The sequence below is a fragment of the Psittacula echo genome (genome assembly GCF_963264785.1).
Source record: "Psittacula echo genome assembly, chromosome: 4".
Classification (NCBI taxonomy): Eukaryota; Metazoa; Chordata; class Aves; order Psittaciformes; family Psittacidae; genus Psittacula; species Psittacula echo.
Window position 1 is genome coordinate 76,638,061 of NC_137738.1, and position 14,893 is coordinate 76,652,953.

General features: G+C 37.9%; 1 protein-coding gene across 2 annotated transcripts in view; it reads right to left on the bottom strand.

Moving 5' to 3' along the window:
* Positions 1 to 14,893, bottom strand: part of RIMS1 (regulating synaptic membrane exocytosis 1) — a gene marked incomplete at both ends in the record, with an annotated part of 304,350 nt that overhangs the window by 150,173 nt on the left and 139,284 nt on the right. For both annotated transcript variants that reach the window (XM_080614500.1, XM_080614499.1), the window contains 2 exons: positions 5,608 to 6,470; positions 8,912 to 9,255. In XM_080614500.1, the coding sequence (XP_080470626.1) occupies positions 5,608 to 6,470; positions 8,912 to 9,255 (1,207 nt within the window). The remainder of the gene's footprint in view (positions 1 to 5,607; positions 6,471 to 8,911; positions 9,256 to 14,893) is intronic.

Here is a 14,893-nt window from a genome sequence, read left to right on the forward strand (position 1 = left end):
TATTGAGGTAGGACCCTATCTGCAATCAAAACCTCTACAGAATGAAAGATAAACGTATGTTTCAATTCCTTATAGACATTCATTTAGAATTGCAAAATAATCCCACAATAGCTGTGGCTCAAGTGAAGTGTACAATACACATTAAGTTCAACACCTTTTAAAATCTACTGTTCCAATAACAGCCCACCTTCCTTTCAAGAGCATTATTTGGATTTGGGAAATTTAGATGAGCCACGCTGCTCTTGCACATTTCTCAACTTGCCCACTGGTCCAAGTTAGACATGGTCCAATTTGCATATTAGGTTCAGCAAAGCCACAGGTCACAAAGTAAAGAATGGTGATATTTGCTTATCTAAAATAGAAAAGGCTGAGTTTACAGACAGGAAGCAAATGTGAAAAGAGACCTATGCTCTCTTAAAGAATAACTCTAAGGTTGAAATTGTTTAACAATTAGACAGCCCTTCATATACTATTTTTGTAGTCAGTCAAGGGAATGTGCTGAGGAACTCATGCATGGAGAGAGAGATATTTTTAAGAAGCTAAACATGTACAAATGCAGAGACTTCAAGTGTTGGGCATCTCAAAAAGTAATTAATATGACTCTTAATGTTTAGAGCAGTTGGGTGTCTGCAGAGGGAGGCAGTGACCTTATTAAAAGTTAGGCTAGCAGCATGAAAATTCTAACTGTTTACTACATGCACCTACCAATAAATAATCACTTTTGCATATCACGCTTTGTATATCCTGCTTGCAGACTTTTTCTCACAGCGAACTTATCCAGAAAATACAAAAACATCTCTCAAACTGAAAATAAAAGTATAAAACGCTGCCCTGTCCTTATGTGTCTTCAATCTGAGATGGCGGCAGTAACTAATGAAAAATAAAAACAATCCAAAGGCTGAAAAAGGCTGTGGACATCTGGTCTTTTTATATGAAAGAAGTAGCTCCACAATATTTCTATGAGGGTGGCAGTAAACATGCACGAATCAATTTGTTACCTGATAGGAAAAGCAAGCAGGCAAACATTGGGCAATTTAGCTGATTAACAGCAAATTAACAGGTAGAGAGAACAAGAATCTAGGCTCAACTGAATCCCTTGTGGAAGTAATGCACGGTTAGCCACAAGAGAACGCAAGCGTGTGAGAGGACACTTGAAAGTAATCTGGAATTCTACTGGATACTGATAAATGGAAGAAAAAGGTACCTAATAATATGTCCTTGCATAAATAAGCATACCATTTTATTATCATAGAGGCAAGTTGGAGTCTCAGTCATGGACTGAAATCTCACCAGTTAGACACTGCACAAGGACAAAAGGAAACCCCAGGCTCCACTGAACTTGCAATTTAAATTGCAAGGCAAGAAAACAGGCAAAGAAAGGTGTCAAAAAAGGATAAGCTACAGTCAGAAGTACTGTGGATTTAGCCCCAGATTTCTGCACCTTGGCCCAGAGCCTGTCACAGGAACAACAGTAGTTTTATCTTAGAGCAACTGCAGAGAAGGCTATGAAGAAATCAATTCTTATTTCCAGGAATCCTCAATTTCAACTAAGAAATTATGATCATGATTATTCTTGACTTTGCTTTTCTGTCCTTAAAGTTGACATGGTTTCTGTCAGCAAGCTTCAACCTCCCTAACAGTAACTTAACCCTCCAGCTTAGAAAGAAGCACTCAAACTCTCCCCCTCCAGCTTCTTCTTTCTCATTTGAATTTCAGTTCTTCTCCCTGCCTTTTTTGTTTGGTTGGTTTTGGTTTTTTTCTCTTTCTTTTCTAGACTATTGAACACCAATCTATCCCAACTTTCCATATATATCATATTTTATAGACCTTGGTCAATCTCACCAAAGACTGCAAACTCCCTCCAGCATGTTCACAACTACAGAAAGGGGTTTGCTATGATTTTAAAGGAGCATTCAGCCACATGTCTTCCATGACATCCCCATTTATATAGAATCATAGAATAGTTAGGGTTGGAAAGGAAAGGACCTTAAGATCATCTAGTTCCAGCCCCCCTGCCATGGGCAGAGGCACCCCACACTAAACCATGACACCCAAGGCCTCATCCAACCTGGCCTTGAACACCACCAAGGGTATTTCAGTGAAGTGTTGCACTTCTTGGCAACAGTATAACTTTTTTCCCACTAATGCTCAGCTTATTTCATTTGCATATGCATGTATGTACTCTGCATAATTCCATATACACAAAACAGATTTCTTACTGCCCTAATTTAACAAGCACTTATTTACAGCTCCATAAGGGCTGCAAATAATTTCAGCTACTCAAAAGCACTGAATATTGATAGCACTGAATAATGTAAGCACTGACCAAAGTTTTGAAGCTAGAGCCATTTTAGATTATACTTTCATTAAAATCTGAATCTGATGTAGATCTAAATTATGGCACAAAGACTAGAAGATAAATTGGAACTAATTTCTAAGAATTAACAATCTTCCTAGCAAGGGTATTTTGTTTTACACTGTTAAAGCTCAGCCACATTTTAAACAAATTCAGCTCTTCCGAAAACTCCATGCCCAACTCTTCATTAGAACAGATGTTAAAATATGCTAGCAGATGTTATAGTACAACTTGACTTGCCTTCATGCCAGATTTAAAATACCTCAGTGAAAAACTTCAGCTAAAAACATTTAAAACCAGCTTCCTTTTCTCTATAGACTTTTCCAGATGTTTTCCTTTGGTCCATTTATACACCCTACTGCACACATTTGGTTTCTCTTTTAGCCCACAAGCTACCTTCTTTACCAAGAATGCTACAGCACTTGGAAGAAATCACTGGGCAGAGTGATTTATGCTCTTCCCTCCCCTTTTATACACAAAGCCCCCAAAGCACCACAGGAGGACGGAGTAAGGGATCAGATCCTCTCCCCCTGAGCTGAGCCAGCACCAACACATTTGTCTGCAAACCACAGCATCCCTTTTTCCTTCGGACTTCCAGGTTCTCTCCATCTGGTCACAAACTCCCTGCCTCACACCTGTGCATACACTAAGATCCCAACAAGATCCCTGCCCATAACACTTTCTAACCAGAAGGGTAATGTCATAAGAATGAAGTGAAATTGGATTGCCCTGCTCCTCCCAGTACCATGAGAAAGGAATTAAAAATGAAACAATCACATCTTCACTGAAAGAATCTGGAATGTCAGCTCAGGAGGTTTTTTTCAAACAAGGTTCCAACTCTATCATGCTCTTCTCACTCCCAACTGAATTCATTAGTGAGTATGCAAAGTGATTTTTACTGAGCTTTTTACCATTTTGCTGACAATATGCAAGTACTAGGCATATTTTCAAGTTTAAATGGTGTGAGCAAAATAAACATTAGGCAAATATAATCAATGAGTATGCAGAATGTAAAACCTTTTGCACATCTATTTACAAAAAAGCACATGAGCAGCTTTCAGTACTTCCTCATACTGTCCCAATTTTCAACACTATTTTATCTTCCCCTTTCAAAGATGGCATGATAGAAGCCTAGAATATCTCTCATACCTATCATGGGATAAAAGAAGTTAAGTACAACCTTGTCTGGACACAAATCTACTAGTTCTACACAAAGTCTTGCTTTTAAGCTTTAAAGAAAATATCTGTTTTCCTCAAATTTTCTCCAGACCTGATTTTCATTCTTCATTGAAAGGCAGTAGGCAGAAGCTGTTCTCAGTTTTAAAATGAGGTCTGGATTTCATTTGTAATAGACTCGTTTATGTTTTTCTAGCAAGTCTTTGAAGCAAGTATGAATGCAATTTAAGCTTTCTAAGAGGACTCCTTTTGCCTTGCCAAGACAAAAACTCAGCCCATTTAATGTTCAACTATGATGCATTTCAGAATAAGGAATCCTACAGCCTATATTAATAATAGGATTAAAACTGTGATGAGCAATCGGTAACAATGTCCTGCGAAGGGTATGGTTTGGTTGGGTTTTGGTTGGGGGTTTTTTTAAGAAATTTGAGAAGATCTTTTTGGACATCACTAAACAGTTCTTTCAGTTTCTTTGATTTAACCCAGCATGAAAACAACTCAACATAAATCTTTAGGACCTCTGCCAAAGAGGCAAAATCTCAGTAGACTGCAGAAGATATTTATTTGTTAGAAAGAAAGTATCTCCAGTGCTTTGGAATTATTTTGCTAATCATTCTGGCAAAATATGTATTAAATGGTTACAGCAAATAGCAGGTGATGGATGCACTAGCTCTTCCTCAAAAGCAGAGTCAGCTAGAGCAGATGTCCCAGGGCATTCCCCCAAGCATCTCCACAGTTGATGAGGTTTTGAGTATCTCCAAGGATGAAGACTGTACAACATCTCTGTGTGATAGGTTCCAGTGTCTGACAACCCCTACAGTCAAAAAAAGCAAGGATATTTATGTCTAAGTACAATCTGGATGAAGATTTCAGGGTCATGATTATCATCCCTCCTTAAAAATGAGCAGAAAACGAGCTTCCATATTTTGAATGGACAAGTTCATGTTCAGACAGTTAAAACAAGCAGCTATTCAGATGGGATAGGAGAGAAATGCTGTCTCTTTTTCTATATGTACCTTGAGCTTTAGGGGATGTCAGGAGACCAACATCAGATAAAGACAGACAGGTTAGCATATATGAATCAAAGACATGTCAGGAAACAGTGCCAGGAACTAAAAGGCAAGGCAGCCAAGCCATTGGCATTTTGAGTATGAACACCATCAGAAAACTTTCAAGTTACAAACACAGATAACTAAACTAAAGAGCTAAAAGCTACTTTCAAAGACACAAAAAGCCTTCAGCTCACTGTAATGTCACTTAAAGACAAATTAGGGCTATAAGACAGTTGGTAGGTTCTACCACAGTCTTTTCAGATGATGCTTATTTTATCTGTTCACCATTCATGAATTTGATTAACTTCTTCAGCCAGAAGAAAGGCTTTGTTTAAAAGCACACAGTGTGCTATACTTACTCCTTACTGCTAAGTGTTACCATCAACAGATGAAGGCAAACTGAAATAACAGATTTTAAACATACTTGTAAGCTTGAAAGCCGATTCATCTAGACACCACATTAAGCAATTCTCATTTCTTTCCTATATAACACTCCGCTTGCCCCATATCCTGTTCTTGTTAGCAAGGAACTCTGGCAGATCCTTGATATTTTTATTAAATGTAGTAAAATTTTGCATATCTTAAGACTAAGGTGTCGGTAAGATTATGACACTTTATAACGGTCTCCTCACATTGTTACGGAACTTACTTGCCATTTCAACTCATACACAGAAAATTACTCTGCATACAGACAAAAGAATGAAGCAGTGACTAAAGAAGCACCAATAGCAGTGAGAGAATAAACTACAACCCTTTAATTCTGTCAGTTCTAGGTGAAAGAGGGAAGAGAATGAGAAGAAACTCTTCAGTTGATGCTACCTGTAACCATCTCATCTAAGAATGTAAAAGGAAACATTGCAAACCAAATGTAAACAGCTAAAAGACACTTCTCAGTTGGGAAAAGAAAGGTAAGGGGAAAGAGCAAAAGTGTATGTTTTTAAAGAGGCAAGAGAGAGAGAAAAATACAGATTATTTTTTTCCCCAAACCATGGCCATGTGCATAATATACATAAAGGTCCTTACCTTTTTCACTGACACTTTCACTTTCTATCTCCACATCTTCACAGCTAGTATATTCTGGTGTTGATGCCCCTTCTTCCTCTGAGCTACTAACTGACATCTGCCTTTTCTTTCCGCCTCTTTTTGCTCTATGAGGCTTTGGAGGGGATGGCCGCACTGATTCCGACTGGTCAGAGCTAAGGGAATCATTCCTTAGCATGGTCTCCATTTTCTCCCGCTTTGCTTTTCGCATGAGAATAGCAGAGCTAGGATCAAGGCGGCTCTGTTTTTTAAAAGAATCGTGGTTCTTGTATTCTACGTGTTCTATAGGAACTGGACTATGCCTGGGAGTTGGTGGGCTATGATTAGTTAATTGTTTAGAAACAGAAATTCTTACATCACCTGTTCTGTCTATAGAGTACGACCTCTGAGTTTCCACAAGAGATTTTCTGTCCTGAGTTCCCTGTAATTGTGAGCGTTTTCCTAATTTATTCTCAGGTACCTCCGCTTCCTCCATTTCTGTATGTGCCAAAGCTACATCACTGTGTCTTCTCTCGTGCCGTGCTTTAGAAACTTTTGCATGCATGCGCATCTGCTGTTCCTCAGGATGAGGTTTTACAGGGTATCTTGCCAGATTGGGGTCACTCCTGTAACGGGTATGATATTCATCTTCCTTCGTTTGTGATTCATCATCAGGCACTTTGCCTTCCTCAAGTTTCTCTGGCAAGTCCTGTGACTTGCCTTTCTCCAGCCTTCTACCTTCATGCCGTTCTTTACGCTCCCTGTCATCTGCTGGTCCTTCCTTCTGAAGTGAGGATTTTGGCACACGCTTACGCTCACTCTTTAAACCTTTGCCATTCTGGTCCGAAACAGATATTGTCTTCTTCCTACAGTGAAAAAGAGTACAATAATTAAAAGAACTGAATGCAAAATAAAAATATTTGTGTACATTGTTATTGTAAATAGATCATAAACCAGCATAAAATATGGCCAAATACATAGAAAGGCACTGGCTGGATCCACTAAGATGAATTAAATCTATTAATCCTAAAGCAGTACTTTTTATTTTCCAATAGTAAAAAACTTCCAGAATCCACAAAAACATAAGTTATGGATAGTCCAATTAATGAGCAAAATCACAAAGAATATTAACGTGAATAAATGCAGATAAGAAGAATTAACCCACTTAAGTAGGCAGACTCAAAATTATCTTTGTAGTAACTACAGCACTATGACAGAGTATTGGAATATGTTCTCCATTTTTCTGGCAGCAGTCATGAGGGTTACAGACTAACCATCCAATTCACTTCAAGCACCCTGACAGTATAGATATAAACACCACCAAATGGAGCATCTCCCACAATAATATTACAGAAAGTAATATAGATATAAAAAAATGCAAGAGAATATATGCAGAAACAGTAATATTTGACCTAGTTTGCTTTATCTTATTTAAACTCTAAAAAGAATTGTCACCTCATAAGCATATAAAGAAAAGCAAATTGACTCCTTGAGATAAATTAATGGCATTCTTTTCTCTGGTAATAAAAGAGGATGAAAAATGTAATTTATTTCTTTATACAGTTAAAGTACAAAAAAATGAATAATAAAGCTGCGTAAAAATTATGCTCCCTCCTCTTTTCTCTTCTGCTTTGGGAGAATAAGCAAGCTGAAGAATCTTAAAATCCTCCTATACTGGGTATTTTTATTTCTCACCATTTCAGTTGCACTTTTGTTTACCAGTTCACATATGAATCCATCGATTTTGAAGAAGGCTGAACTCAGCTAGACATTGTATTTGAGATGAACATGCACCAGGACAAAGTCACTAGGACCCTTTTGCTTTTTGTGTGTGTGTGGCACTGAATCTTTCCTTCCACAACCGATACGTCTTCAGATTATGTATCACAGATTTACTAAAATGAATCTGGCAGTACAGGAAAAGTTGGATATAATCCAAGTTAAGATCCTGTCTCTTTCTTTCTCCACTTCCTGTTCCTCCTGAGTTTTTCGCAATAAATGGGACCTGAGCTTACCATAGACACTCTCCATTCAGAATCCTTCAACTTCATTTGAAAGTCTCAATGACAAGCACAGAATATAACTTATAATTAATTATAGTATAATTAATATCACCACCTTACTTATGGACAGCAAAGCAGAAATACAAAGCATTTTGATGCTCTAAAAGTGTCCTTCAGCAGAGTGACGACTGCTCTGAGGGCCTTCCCAGTGTTGGAGGATAAAGGTCAACAGAATGAGGGAAAGGGACCACATTTTCATTTATATAATACATATACATAACACTAACCTGAGTTTTGGTGCAGTTAAACCCTGACAGACTTCACCCACACAGTAAGTTACTAACCAATGTTCACCATCCATTTTCAACTTTAATAGCTATGAAAAGAAATCAACCATTCTGGCCAAGGGAAAATCTTTTATGGCAGGCTCTTGCTTTGTTGCCACAGGGCCAACTTCTCTCCCATCTGTAAGGCAGCAGCCAAAAGAACAGCAACTGCTTCATCGCATTATCCTCTCTTGATTTGCTAATCTCAAACCCATTCATCACAGTGAATACAGCTCAGGAATTTACTCATTTAACTCAAAATATACTAGTTTGCTTCTGGCTGGCTTTATTCTTGCACACAACTCTCTCTGAATTCAAGATGGTACTATTGCTGTTCTTCATGAATGTTTACTTTGCAGGTGTAAGTGAGCTCTTTTAATTGTATTAATTTTAATAATAAACCAGGAACTATCATTGATAAAAAGATAACACATAAGGATATCTGACAGAACTCCACAGGATGGATTTCCTGTTTGTTTGTTGTGGGGTTTTTTGGGGAGTGTTGTTTATCTAAATTCTAGTACGTATTTCAGTAAGTTAAAGGCTTGCTCATTCACAGAATCATAGAGTGGTTTGGGTTGGAAGGGACCTTAAAGATCACCTAGTTCCAACCCCCTGCCATGGGCAGGAACACCTTTCACCAGAACCCTCCGCTTTGTTTACTAACTTTTAAATTTAAAATTTGGCAGGTATTTTAAAGTAACTTACAATTCTGTATTAAAAATGTACACCAAAATGCATTGAAGTACAGGAAAATACCCATAAAATATGATTTTTTTTTCCTCTTTTCTATTGCACAGACCAAATCAGACAATGTAGTTGCTAGCAAACATTTACCCTTCTTTAGCCATTACATCAACTTACTCTTTGCTTTTACACTGTTCTAGACCCACACAACTAGCCCAGCTGACAGTCTTGTATAATATTATTGAATTAGCATTTATAATTGTGAGGCTCTATCAAGACAGAAAGCATTACCTCTCTCTTGGAGGTTCACTTCTAGACCTTGACGAAACTTGCTTTTGGTCCACACCCATAGCTGGCTGTGATACTTCTGCTCCTTTCCTACGGTCAGACTGGACACTGGGAGAGGAGATTTCCTGTGATGAGGCAGCTGCTGTACTTAAGGGAGTCTGTGATCTTGATCGTTCTTGAAGTCTTGCTTTCTTCTCTCTCGGTGCATCCGAGCTTCCACCAGTTGCTGTATCACTGAGTGTTCCGTCCTGGCTGGGCGAAGGCTGTGGTCCACTTCCAAAAAACCACGCTCCAGATTTCGTTAGGATTTCTTGCTGCTTTCGACATAAATTGCATACCCACATAACCTAGTTGAAGACAACAAGAAGAGTCAGTGCAGCTACCCCCCAGGCCCTGAAATGCATGCTCACTATCACAGAGCAGGTATGACGTCTCACTCTCCTCTTAACTGGTGAGGCTGGTGCTCATGACAGAACCCAGAACATGCTTCTCCAAGCACTGACTGCACTGGCGAGAGCCAAGCATCCTACAGGCACATGCTATGCGAGCTTCTCCAAAATGTGCTGTCAATATACGTCAGTCCTACCTTTAGCAATCCCCCCTTAGCCCAGTCCTAGCTCTCTTCTGCGTAAATACTGACAACATGACCAATGCTTGTTGATGTAGTTGAGGGGGTGGGTTGGGTTTGTTTTCACTGGTGTCTGCTGTCAGGACAAGTAAATGCGACTTATACCTCAGGTGGCAGAGACTGGGACTGGGACTCAGATTCCCAGCCCAGAGTTGGGAGTTAGAGGTTGCTAACTCCCAACCTCTGTTGTCACAGAAAACTCACATGGTATTTCCCTTTAATTATTGTTTCTACTATAACATAACTCAACATTATGCTGCGAATAAATTCAGTGTTTACTGTGCATGGTTTTAGCTACATCCACAACAACTACTTACCAGAGATGTAAGGTAAGACCTAAAGAAACCTACTAATAGAGACCTAAATGCAATGAAAAGAACTCAGAAGTACCATATTTTCTACTACTTAGAAGTTATCATTTACCATCTGTTTGAGTTATAGCTGTAAATAATAAATCAAAATTAAACATGTGTCCCTGTCAATCACAATGAAGCTGTGTACATGAATGATTCTTCTTAGGAATTTTAATTCTTTTTTATATTTCAGATACATAGATAAACAAGAGCACACACAGTAAAGCGAGACTCTATGCTTCCAATCTATATACAGTACGGGACAGTCTTGTGTACAGGAGTAAATCAGCAGAAAAAAAAAAAAGGTTAATCAGCACTCTAAAGTGACTATTAAAGAAAAATTGAGACAAAGACAAAAGGAGTTTTGAGATAGAACAAAAAAAGGCAAAATGCATTAAGAATACACAGGAGGTAGGAATTTTGTCAGAAATAGAAACAGAGGTGAAACAAAACTCACAGCTAATCAGGGAAATGGTAAAGAATATCAGTTTAATAAAAGTTTAGTTAAAGAATGGGCAAAATTGTAAAGAGGGTAAGAAGGATGACAAAAGTTGGAATGAAAAATATGTTCAAATTATTTTGTGAAAACACACGAATGATGCAACAATCACAAAATTATCAAACACTTAAAATTAAAAGGAACAAAAAAACCAGTTCCTTCAGGGAAGAAACTGCAACACAAAGCTCTGGTACTGAGCTCTCTCATTCTCTGGCCTGGGGTGGAAGTGCATGCCTTACACAGCATGATAAAAATTATAATTTTTTTACATATTTAACATAATTAAGATTAAATTAAAACACCCAAGAATTGTTATCTGTTTAGGTCTGAAGACTACATCAGAACTTCTAATACTGTTTTTCCACTGTTTGACCAAACCACACTAAGAAGTCATCCAATTGTTTTCTCTGTATCTGGACTGTACCTTTATCAAAAGGTAGCTGTTATATTTCTATTTAAGAAGGATCATGAAATACCTACTAAAATTTTGATTAATTAAAAAAAAACAACCCAAAACTTAATCAAAAGCTACATTTATTCCAACAGTGGCACAAACATGTATTATGATAAAATACATAATACATGTATTATGTATTTTTGCTGTTCCTAATACCAACAGCAACTTCAACAAAATAAATCCTAGTCCTTTAACAAGAAAAAAGCCTTGATTCCAAAATGTCTGAATTCCTTCATCTAGTCTACCTCACAAAACAGTGATTCAGGCTATCGTACTATCTGTTCTAATACAATATATTTTTGGTCTATCTGCTATCAGTATCATAGGTATTAAAAAAACCAGGGAGACTAAAAGGAAAAAAACCCCCACATTTTTAAATGCCCTTATAGACACTGACACAATTGCTAGCTCATTAGACTGCGGGACTGTGCGTGCACATGTGTCTGTATAAAATCCATGTCAGTGCTATAAAATAAAGCCACTAATGAAAATGTGTCACTTCCTCTATTTTATCAGCTCATGGAGAGGGCTGAAAAAAGTGTTATTTACAAAAATAAATCAACTAGAGTCTGCTTAAAGGAAGGATAAGGAATACTAAAGTAAAATGTAAATATTCTAATTAAATTACATGTGCACGTATCTAAGCACGTTCAAACGTGCAAAAATGGCAACAGACTTCATTTACAATTTAATGTATTTGATCATTTAAAATATGTATAAAGTATGTAATAAATTTCAAGAAATTACCATTAATTTACATAACCACCTTTGATATTATAATTGATTTTATGCAAAATATCCTGAGGTCTAAACAAATAGGAATAGCTAATGCACAAATAGACACAGAAAAATACAGAATACAGAAAGAAGAAATACTAGACATGTAAATACAAAACCATTTTCTTACAGCTGTCTTTAGACACTTTAGTTTGGACACAGTATATACCAATCACCACAGCTTACACATATATATAAAACCTGCATTATACTCACATAGAAGCTACACTACCATCCCTGTTCAGGAATCTCTTCAGGACTTAACAAATGCTGTGTTTGCTTTGAGATATGTTTGGTCCAAAAAGAAAAATAATAAAAGCTTTTCTTTAAAAGAAAAAAAAAAAAAAGGGCAAACAAAAAAAACAACCAAAACTTGACGTGACAGAAGAGTTTCAGTGAGTAAACTGTATACTGAAAAACAGTTTTAGAGAAATACATGGAGCAAGCAATTTAGCAGCATGCAGGAATTATATCCTGATTGAATACACTGGGATGAGGTCCAAACTAATCTAAACTAAAGCAGGTCTGTGTAATAACTTATCTTAACAATCCACAGATGTTAGGCAACCAAACAAATGCTCTGATGAAGGCTTACAGCTCTCTAACGTGGCTTCTGGAACTCCAGGCGATGCATCAGTAAAATGAAGAGTGCTAGACAATTTTACTCTGGCCTGTCACTTCAAAACCAGTTTGTTTACCTTTTTTCTGGATGGTGAGCTCGGATGCAGTGCTACAGTAAGTCACTAAAGACATTCAGAGTCTGGGTTTTGTGGTTGGGTTTCTTTCTGTTTTATTGCATTCTTGCATAGGCCAATGCATATCTGCATGTGAAGCTATTAAAGAGAACCAGTAAAGGGGTGCTCCTCATTCCAAGGGTTCATATGCATGGATCTGGAAAAATGTGCATTTTCATAGCATAGCAAAGGGTTCTGGGCTTTACTGCTAGCTACATAATGGTAACAAAGTGGCACATACAGGACTCAGCAGAGTTCCCACACAGGTTCATGTGGAAACTTCACAGGCCGCGTGAAAACATGCTAGAAGGATCCCATGCTTGCCTTCATGTGGAATACAGGGTATTTCATTCACAGAATAGAAAAATATTCCTCAAACTTACTCTTACAGGTACTTCTGACTGTGATCCACAATGAGTAGGAACAGTATTCCTGTACTAACACAACATGAAATTCCAACTTGAAAGAGCCCATAGCAAGTAATATATACAACTATACACACAGAGAAAAAGAACATTTTTAGTTACAAAAATAAGAACACTTCTCCAGAATTACATATTTCAAAACTACATTGTAGAAGGTTTTTTTCAAATTCAAATTTGGAGACTTCCAAACATGCTCTGGGATGCTAACATCACATTAGGGAGACACAAACTTTGTACCAAATTTGTATGAAACATATGAGGCTAAACTCAGACTAAGGTTGGAGCAAGTTCCCCAAATCCTCCACCTGAAACAGATTCTGAGGAGTCTCAATAAGGACCACACTCCATAAGTTTGGAAATTGCAAACCCACAGTTATGCTGACTCCCATGCACCCTGCTTTGTACAGCAAATTGGGTAACAAGCGTGCTAATATAGCAGGTTATATTAAAGCTAGTTCCTTATTGAACCTTCATGCAATCTTATTTATTTCCATTCTGAAGGATGTATACACAACATCTTTTCAGTTTACGGCTTTTTTTAGCATTCCTTTAGCCACTTCTATGCACGTCTAGAAGACACTAGCTATTTCAGACAGATCCAATTAGGCAGATCCTCTTCTCTGCCTGAGGCATCATTAGCTTCAGCAGGGCTCTGCCACCACCCAGCAAGTCATCTCTTGAAAGCCAGAGGGAAGAAATGTTATCAATTTACTCCTACAAAACTATTCATTCACAGAATTAAGTTAGACTACGTATCACTTAATGTTTCTGTGATAATAAAAACATGCAGCAAACCATGAAATTAGTATACAGCATTGCATTTATCTCTTTTGCTATATCAAAATGAATTTGGTAATAAAACCCTAGCTAAAGTGCCAGGATGGCTTCACTCCATTAAAATATAAATAAATGAAGATGAAAATCTACTTGAATCCTTACATCAGTCCAAAATAAAAAAAAAAACTTTACTTATCTAATGACAAAGTGCTTGTGAATCTAAGCTTTCATCAAATGTATTTTTCAAAATTATATACACAGCTGAGTTCATCTAATGGCTCCTGGTCATCAAAAGGGAAGGTCTTCTCCCTACCTCCCTCCTCTCCTGCTCTTCTTTTTCGCTCTCAGGGTTTGTCATCTCCCTTCTTTGTTCCCAGCTTCCCCATATTCCCTTGGATCCTCTTTCTTGATTGTCAGGTCCTCCCAGGAGCCACTTGCATTTGAAAACATAGCAGAAATTTATCTGTGTTTTTCTCATGGAGGGATATGATGAGTAGTGAAATCGTGTGGCCAGGAACAGAGGCAAACAGAGGAAAGAGGATGTTTTCCCTATGCAAAGAGGATGCTTTCCTTTTAAACTACATCTTGCAATGACACCAGTACTAGTACATTAAACTTGCACAGGCATGTTTTTGAGCACTGAAGCCAAATAACATGATATAGCCTGCATCTATGCTAGAATCTCTGCTCTCCTTCAAAGCAAGGTGGCTGCATTCAAATTGTCTTCTGGAGATAAGCCTTGCAGTACCCCAACTCCCAAACCACCAGGAAAAGTGATGCTAGCGGGCAGAAGACCAAGAGCGTGCCAAGCAGCTTTCTGTCAATTTACTAGCACAGATACACTTAACACCTGGGAATAGTCCCGGATCAGGTTTAATTTAATAGTAAATAAGTAGCCTAGGACACTAGGTTCTGCTTTTTCTTAAGCTTCTCCTCCAGACTAAAGGGTTCAGAAGGACAGTACAATTCTCTACCATTCTCCCCTCCAAGGAGGGAGAGAACCCCTTTGCCCACACTGATGCTCATCAGACGTATGGGACTCAGCCATTTCAGGACTGTGATACTGAAGCCATTTTAGCACTCTGTTCTTCCATATCTGTGCAGCACAGATTTTCCTCATAACTTAGGTTTTCAGCTTGATATTTTTATCCCAGTTCGGCAAGAAAATCAGGTTTATGCTGACAGCTGATTGGTTTCTTCCCCCTTTTCTCCCCATACCCTCCAATGACATTTTAACCCACCGGACAAAATGTAGTAAAACTTTGTACAGCCATGGAAGTTTTTAAGGGTTTATATTCTTAAAAGTTTAATGAAATAGGCAGTTCTGCAAAAGCC